Raw genomic sequence first — 9,667 nt, forward strand, 5'->3', positions numbered from 1 at the left:
TAGTGGGTTATAAACTAGTGACGAGTATGTGAAATTGTTTTTTTTTTTTCGGATATTTCATGATATATCACACGGAATGTTTTAATTCACCATATACCATTGAGTTTACGTTCGTTAGCACAGAATACCATTAATGACAACTGCCGTTAGTGTGCCGTTTGTGGTAAATTACCAGTATGCCCTTACGCATTCAACTGGCGCCATTGTTAGGCTTGACTTCCCCAAACACAACGTATTTCTTCAAAAAATTGATCCTCCATCTTTCTTCTTCTCCACAAGAAACTTTGTATTCGTCTACATTGATCTAGAACCCTTAAAATCCATCAAAAATCCTTAAAATCCTTAAAATCGATTTGTGTAAAGTGAATTGTAAGTTTGTGAAGTGATTTAGAACCAAACACAGGTGGTCGTGACTGAATTTCGCACAAAGTTCGCTAATTCAGTGGATTAAGCATACACAAGGTACCTATCCTTATCCATTTGCATTTTGAGTTCTGATTTTGAATTTTTTTTTGCAAAATTGAGTTAGGGTTAGGGTTAAGTGTGATAAGTTGCATGCGAATTTGAATTATGCTAAAGTGATGTGTTTTTGTTTCATATGCAATTTATAATTTGGATTGTGATCTAATGTGTTGTTGGTAAATGTTGTTGTTAGGATGAGTACAATGTGGTTGTTAGTTCGTACTCCAGGAGGTACTTTTGATGTGAGGGTGGATGACACCAATGATGGCCTTGAAGTATTTTCATTCATCTTTCTTTTTTATTGCTTTTACTTCATTTTAAAAATAAATATTTTTTTTTTACTTTTTCACTTTATAGGTTTTCAAATTCCAGTTGTTTTCTCTTACTTCAATTCCACCTGATGAACAGAAGGTATCCTTCATTCACTCTTGCTTAAATCACTTTGGATTTGGCTATTTCATGACCGAATTTTCTTCCACTTATTGATTTTATGTTACAGATTGTCAGCGGTGATGATAGCAGAATCATTTATGATGATTCTGACTTAATTTCGATTTCGAATAAACTGCGTTTGCTTTCCATCAACGATGATACTGTTGCAGAGTCTTCTACTGGTAACTCGCAATTTAATGAAGAGTTACTTAAGGCTGATGAAGAATTCGCTCAATTGCTTCAGGTGATCAATGTTAGATTTGGTTCTAATTTGGTGCAAAATTGCAATTTTGAAATATCGCGTCACAATTATAGCATTTAGCTGGTGAAAAGTTCATGTCATGACTATTGTGATGGCTATCGTCAATCAAACATTTGAAGAATTTATGGTAACTAATTGTAATATAAAATCTGGTATTGTCTTTGATTAGTCTGCATTTGAGAATACGTTGTTAATTTTTCAAGATTCTCAATCTCTGGTCTTACATATTGATATTGAGTAGCTCATGCTAGTGATGTTAATATTAATGACTTCAGATGTGTATCTTAGTTGCTAAATACAGAGATATATAGAGGCTTTTTGGTGAACTTTTATTTTAGCTGATGAAGTTGCCATTTAGGCTGAGGAGGAAGCATTGCTTCTTCAACAGTATGCTGCTGCTGATGGTATTTGACGCAAATAAAAAAATAAATGGTATATGGTGAATTATTAATTTACCACAAACGGCACACTAACGACAGTTGTCATTGATGCTATTCTGTGCTAACGGACGAAAACTCAATGGTATATGATGAATTAGAACATTTTGTGTGGTATATGGTGAATTTCGAAGAAACTCAGTGGTATATCATGAAATATCCGTTTTATTTTCTATTTCAATTTGCTTACTTTAAAACAATTATATTTTTTTCAAATTTCAAGTAGTAACCCTGAGGTATTGGATTTTCCATATGGTAAATAAAGCTTTTTTAAAATCCACGCGGTAACCTAAGGTTTACATAATTAAACCTCCGTGACCTTTTTACCTATAAAACGTTTGAAAATCGTCTATTAATAAGAATACTTTGGTTCTGAAATTGAATACATGGAAACACACTTAAAAGATTACATTTCCCCTATTTCCTTAACCTTAATTTATGATTTTTTGAGTGTGTTTCAATGTATTTAATCTTAGAACCAAGGCATCCTTATTAGTAGACGATTTCCAAACATTTTATACCTAAAAAGGTCGCAGAGGTTTGATTGGGTAAACCTCAAGGTTATCGCTTACAAAAGCTTTGGTTACCACATGGAAAACCCAATACTTTAGAGTTATCACATAAGATTTTTCTTTTTTAATTATGTCGGATATATACACTTATTTATATATTTTTATATATTATAAAGTTGATAATGTTTGTGATTAAACATGAATCGAAAGTAAACTTAGCTTTTTGTTTCTAGAAACGTTAAGTAATGTACATACAACTTTTCAAATCTCTTTTTGGTGAAACCGATCTTGAAATAATGGAATATTGGTATAGATAAGCTAAGCGACTATTTCAGAAATACGCTGGGTTGGGTAATGATCGACAAACATATAGTTCAGTGAAGTCGTTGGTGAAGTTTTGTAATTTATACACAGCGCTGCTCTGGTGTTTATAAAAAGACTGATAGAAACTTGCTCCAAATCAAATTTCTCTGGCCAGCGGAAATTATACGCAAAAGAGAAAAATGATCCCAACTATTTTCATGTATACATAGCCATTGGTATATTTAAATAAATTACATTGAGAACCTATTACTATTGTTAAATTTATAATTTTCTAATAAGTTAGTAATAACTCAAAAAGTTTTAAGAAAACTGCAATCATCCAATTTTTATTTAATTTCTGTTATTTTATTAAATCATCCCTAGCTAGAGATATCGTGGGTTGGGTTTACATTTACGGCCCGTTTGGTTGATGGTAATGAAGTAATGGGAATGAAATGTTGTAATGGCAATAGTAATGAAGGAATGAATATGAGAATTGGTAATGAATATTCTTTTGTTTGGTGTGTATGACTAAAGAATGATAATGGAAGATAATATTCTATTGATTGCATTTGGTTGTTAGTAATAAAAAATGGTAATGACTCTTAGTTTTATTATTGTATATTTGTATCTAAAAGCATTATTGTATCTAAATTATTCTATCTAATGATTCTTTTTTTAATAATAATATTTTTTTGGATAATTACATACATTACCTTTTTTTTCTTCATTATTTTTTTTCTTCAACTCGAAACAACATTACCTTATTTTATTACCACAGTAATACTTCATTACCATTACAGCCTAATACCAGGTTGTTTGATGGTAATAAAAATGACCCTTTTTGGTAATTTTATTACCTTATTTTATTACCATCCATTACCATTGAAGGTATCCAAACAACCAAATTTTTTATTACTTAATTTTATTACCATTACCGCCCTCTAATACCATGTACCAAACAGGCCGTTAGAGTATGTAGATCCTAAGTGATATATACCATGAACTACTATAGTAGTAAAACATAATATATAATAATATAAAAGTTTAAAGAATTCCCATAAAGAAAAAACACAATTTGCAAAACAGAAGGTGTCATTTTGGGAAGCGCCAAGTCGGTGCTTTGGGAAACAAGTCGTCGCCTAGGAGCAACGACTTGTTGCTTGGCTCCTGTCTTGTCTTTTTGCGGTCTTCATCACTTTGGCTGGTTTTGGAGGTTAAATTGGTCACCTCAATCATTTCTAATGATTGGTAAACACTAATCAATGATTGAAAACTAATTAGATATTAGTTATTCCATGATTGGACATATGATTTATGTACCCTATTATAAATAGAGTGGAATTTAAGAAAAATGGACACAGTCTTAAGTCATTTTTCTGATTTCCTCTAGGAATATACATTCTCGTTCTTCTCTTTGTTTCATGTCGTGTATGAAGAGAGTTAAAAACTATTTATATATTATCATAAGTTAATTATCCATCTACAATACATTGTTCTTTCTTTCCATTCTCTAGTGCTAAGAGAATGGTGTTGTAGATTGTATCTCTTTCTGAATTTCAACATTCATTCCCAAGCACCCTTTTGGGAGAAATATCACAAAAGGAATGTGATTACACACCTTCTACATTTATCAAGTTTTCGAGTGATGTTTGTTGTTGCAATCTAATCTTTAAATTTTTTCTATTTTGGTGATCAACAAAGTAAGGAGTTCCGTTACCATCCACACAAGAGGAACATAAATTGAGTTTGTTTTAATTTTAATTTGTATTTTCATTATATTTCCAATAATCTTTTGTGATATCATCTTCATGGCTATTGTGAAGGAACTAACTTCTAACTTCACCAAGTTAGACAAGTTCGTTACTGTTGATTTCCATAGATGGCAAAAGAAAATGCTTATACTTTTGAACACCCTCAATGTTGCATATGTCATTAGCACTCCTAGATCGGAGAAGGCGGATGAAGATATTTTGGAGCAAACTAAGAAGCGTAGCAAGTGGGATAATGATGATCTTATATGTCGAGGACATATATTGAATGGGATAAAGGATTCACTCTCTAATGTTTATCAGTTTCATGAATCGGCAAAGCTTTTATGGGATGCACTTGAGGACAAGTACATGGCCGAGGATGCGAGTTCCAAAAAGTTCTTAGTAGGTAACTTTAATGCTTATAAGATGTTAGATAATCGCCCTATAATTGATCAATTTCATGAATTTCAAAGAATGCATGCTCATATGAAAATTCATGATATAAGCATGGATAAGATTTTTATTGTATCTAGCATTATAGATAAGTTGCCTCTATCATTGAGGGATGTTAGACATGTTTAAAAACATAAGAAGAAAGACATTAGTCTCTCCGATCTTGAACAACATATACTTGTGGAGTCTAGCATAAGGGATCATGAAGAGCAAAAGGATTCTTGACCTAATGTTGGTACTATCAACATGGTTGCGGGCGAACCATCACAAGCAGAAAAGAGAAAGAAAGCTTTTAAGGGGAACTCAAGCACTAGCAAACCTATGGAAATGGGTGTTGGGAGAGTGGCAAACCCGAACACCTAAAGAATAATTGCTATGTATTTTAGAACAAGCAAAAGAAGAATCTTTTTCTTTAATATAACCATTTAGAAAAATATTTGCCAGTGTCTACGTTGGTCAAAAGAATAATTCCCTGAATATAGTCCACGTAGGACTGCTTTGTTTTTTTTTTTTTGGTAATACAGTCAAACTAAACTGCTACTCCAAATGGCGGTTTGCATGTTTCACTAAAACGCCACTACAAATAGATTCAGTGCCTATATATTTTTTTTTGAAAATATAAAATTTCTTTTCCAAGTGGCGGTTTATCTTTGGAGGGCATTTTTTGCAAAATAGCTAAACCGCTACACCAAATCGCGGTTCACGGCCTGTACAGAATTTTTTCTAAATGGCGGTTTTGTCTATAGAATTTTTTCTAAATGGCGGTTTTGTCTACAGAATTTTTTCATTTTACCTCAAACTCTTGTACAGTAAACGTTTCATACCCTGCATTAAAATAATTGAACACTCCATATTACATAACAAATGAACCAACAAGCACCTCCAATACTCAAAACACCTCATCTACTGTTGTTTCAAATAAAATGAGGACGATTGTACACTTGAATAATGAAAATAGCGCATATATATTACATAACGACCATCAAAAATAATACATAAGTTGAATATGTACAATAATCATCCCAAGTCGTAGTGGTCGTTGTGGACTCATCAGCCTCTGTGATGACATCAAGTGCAAGTGCTTGTTGCTGCCTAGCACGCTGATATGTCAAGATCCGGTTAGGAGGTTATGGATGCGGAGGAGTGGACACAGGCCCTGAGGGAACAAATGGCGACATAGCACCTGTAGATGATGACGGAGATCCCAAAAATAGAGTTCGACTAGATGAAAGACCGGATCCTTTTGATGAACCTCTACTGGAACCTCGTGAAGAACTACCTCTGTGACCTGAACCTCTAGTAGAAGGTGTGTGCAACGTGTCAGCATCAATGGTAGTGGGACGGGTGGGAATTAGGTAATCATACCCCGTCTGACTTAAGACCTCCGTCAATGACGTGTTGATGGAGCCCAAGGTCTGAGTACATAGGTGATACCCCACATCAACAGGTAATGCAGAGGCCCCGTGTGTTGCGTCACTACACTGTACAAGAGAATCAACCTCATTGGCATTATGGCTACCTAAGTGAGCCGTGGATAAGGTGTTCATTACACCACAACCAATGGCATGTGAATGTGTTGGAGAAGTAAACTCATATAGATGCTCATTAACGTAATTTTGATTAGTTAACATTTCTGTGAATGTGTCATGACGCGCACTAGGACCCGATTCTGGAAGTTTCATGCTAGTCATGACTTCCCTAGCATTAGCCAAATTAGCAACCATTTCAACATAAACCTCTATTGTCGTTCCAAGGGCTTGTAAAGCCACATAAGCAAAAGCACTTATGCTTTCATCATTCCTAACCGAAACAAACACATTTTTCCCAATCACTAGATATTTCATCTCCATTTTCAATATAAAAGAGTTGCGATCACAACCAATTACATCATACACTTTACTAAGAAGCACCTCAAAAGTCATATTTTGACGATGGATAAACATCACTGCATTCAATCCTCCATTATACACCACATCGGATCCCGCATAACTTACTTCCCCACCCCAATACACTATAACGGGATATTGATCCATATTCTGCATACACAAGCATGTTTTTCATGTGATATTACATACACTTTATTGTTGATTTGAGTAAGGGAAGTATAAATGTGTATACAAGAATGTGTAATATTAAAGTATTACAACACTTACTAGAAGGTTCAATTCAAATATAAAACTAACAACACCATGAATATATACTAAATCCATCAAACTAACTCAACAAAGTATTAAACATTATTGTAGCATTTCACCGAACAATTTATATGCATACAAAAGAAATCATAAAATTTAACTACAAATGTGTAAAACGTTAATTTAAATCATGAAATCAAGACAATGTTACAAACAATCAATCTATTATAAGCTCAAATGACAACAATCATGAACAAAAAAATCAATTTGCAAATTGAAAAAAATTCGGGTTAGCTTCTGTAACATTCGGGAACTTAAAATAAAAAAAATTATATTGGGCTTTAAACCAATTAGGAAACCTACCATGAATCAAGTAAGTTAAGTAAGTTTTATAATAATAATAATAATAATAATAATAATAATAATAATAATAATAATAATAATAATATATAAAAAAATTAAAATACCCAAAACCCCTTCGTACCTAGTTACCCCAAATACCCCAACATTTCTTCTCCCTCCGCTCAGTCATTCTAATTACCCGCTAAACCCTTTCCTTCTCCCTTGCTTTAATACTCTAAACCGACATTCCCTTCTTCCTCATTCTCACCGGCATAATCAAAGACAATGCACGCTACTCCTCGATCCTCTTCTTCCTCTGATTTTCGAAGGATTTGGGCTGCAAAAAATCAGTTAATTTTCCTCTCTTTCGTGATTTTTCAAGGTAAATGATCAATTCTTCTACATTCTTGGTTGTTTGTATAAATTATGGCTAATTGATCTTTCTTTTTCCATTTACTTGTTGCTGTCCACAAAGGTATATCGTCTCTGATTTTCGATTACTAATCTTTATTACTTCATTCTCATTCATATAAGGTTATTTGCTTGGTATGATTCTCTATTAGCATATTCTTAATATCATGTGTTAAACACTAAATTTTAATGAATCTTGAAATTTATATAAATTAATTAGATGAGTCTTGTTAATTGAGATTATTAGCTGGATATGTGATATTAAGTTGTTGAATTACTATTAGAAATTAGGAGTTGTGGCAAGTAATGATAATGGCAAATAATTGAATAAATTGATGCTCTTAGATGAAATACTAGATACTTGTGAACTTGAGGATTGTAGAGAGAATACTTATTCTTGTGTCTATAATATGTAAAATTGGACAACTTAGGATATAATGGAAAGATGATGATTGTTGGAATGAATTCGTAGAATCTCGATTGTTTATATGTAGTAGTGAGGATTGGGATTTGAATGTTGTTATTAATAAATATGGGTCAAAGCGGTGATATGAACCTAATTGTGGAATTGTAATTGTAGTAAAAGCTAATTCTAACAATTAAATTTGAGTAGTTTAGTGATCTTGGATGTGTAGTAGTCTTTTGAATATTTTGATGGACTAAAATGGTTATATTTGTTAGTTAGATGTATAAAGAAGATAATGATTATTGAGAATCCTGTAGGAGAATATAAACAACCTTAGATTCTTTTAATTGCTTAGAAATGACCTCATGGCATGAGTTATTGGAGTATTAAGGATAAAGTCTTAGTTAAGGTGCGGTGGCTAGGAGGAGACGCAATGAGTTAAATAAACCTAGATTGTAGTATCGAACGCTTTGTTGTGATGTTATGTTTGTTATGCTCCAGGAGACGACGTCATCGAGGAACCTTTCTAGTGATCGCGGAGAAACGGACTTAGCTCCTAGAAGCATCTTTGGTAAGTAGTAGCAGTCCCTTAAAAAGGTTTTGGCCAGACTACAGTCTTTGAAAATGTTTTATTAAAGTTTGTGAAATTTATATTGTTGAGATAAATTTGTTATGAATGATTATGTTGATATTGAAATGGACAATGGATTGGGCTTACGAGCTGGTCATTGACGGAGTGGTGGGACATTGTCTCCTATTCCCCTGTTTTGAGGTGAATTGTCATTCAAATATTGACTAGCCTCACCCGAGAGTGACATAGCCTTAGAGCTATGGATGTTCTTCTCAACTAGACTCCATGTGCGCACATAGATCTAGGAAACTGATGTTGCTTTTAAACCTTTATTTTGAATTACTGTGTTTAATTGTTTTGGATTGTTACTTCTCATTTAGTTTAATTTGATCCTCTGTTGTTTCCAAATTTTAGTTTGATTACAGATTGAAACCGGCTGGGAACGATGGGTTAGTATTTGGTTTGTAGTTTTGTATTAGGTTTTTGGATAAATGTATATTAGACTTGGTTGTGTTGGTTATATTGAACTTAAAGTGATATGTATTTTTACCTTGTGTTTTGATTAAGCGTTTGGTTTGAGAATTAGCTGAGCTAGTTACGTAAAAGAGTTGGTGACCCCCCCGCCCCCCATTAGTGGAAAAAAATCACATTTGCTGCGCAACATATGCTGCGGTTTTACAAAAAAGCAGCATAAAATTATTTTTGAAAAAAAAGTAAATATATGCTGCGGTTTTCCCGTTGCCTGCAGCAATTAATTGAAGATTCACAAGCATATGCTGCGGTTTCCCCTTGCCCGCAACAATTAATTAGTATATGTTGCGATTTCCTCATAGCCCGCAGCAAATAAGCATTAAACAATCCCGCGTTTTAGCGTTATACCCTTAAACCACACGAAAATTTTTCATAAAACACTCAAAAACGGCTGCAACTGTTTCATCTTCTTCTTCACGCTGCTACTTCTTGTTTCATAAACCCACGACATAACTGTTACTTCTTGTTCACTCGAAAAACACTCAAAAAACCCATTGAAACCCACGACATTTTCTTGTTCGCTGCTACTTCTTATTCATAAACCCACGGCTGTAACTGTTCATAAACTCAAAATTTAAGACTTTGGTCTTGTTCATCTTCAAAATCCACGAAACTAAGGTATTTTTTCTCTTTTTATTTTGTTAAACATTTAAGTT

At 33.4% G+C, this 9,667-nt stretch overlaps 1 protein-coding gene across 1 annotated transcript; it reads left to right on the forward strand.

Moving 5' to 3' along the window:
* The first annotated feature begins 508 nt into the window (after positions 1 to 508).
* Positions 509 to 1,283, forward strand: LOC130802845 (peptide-N(4)-(N-acetyl-beta-glucosaminyl)asparagine amidase-like). Its single transcript, XM_057666943.1, has 3 exons — positions 509 to 737; positions 820 to 873; positions 962 to 1,283. The coding sequence occupies exons 1-3, from the start codon at positions 657 to 659 to the stop codon at positions 1,214 to 1,216; spliced, it is 390 nt and encodes a 129-aa protein (XP_057522926.1). The 5' UTR covers positions 509 to 656; the 3' UTR covers positions 1,217 to 1,283.
* The last annotated feature ends 8,384 nt before the right edge of the window (positions 1,284 to 9,667 follow it).

Source organism: Amaranthus tricolor, chromosome 2 (genome assembly GCF_026212465.1).
Source record: "Amaranthus tricolor cultivar Red isolate AtriRed21 chromosome 2, ASM2621246v1, whole genome shotgun sequence".
Taxonomy (NCBI): Eukaryota; Viridiplantae; Streptophyta; class Magnoliopsida; order Caryophyllales; family Amaranthaceae; genus Amaranthus; species Amaranthus tricolor.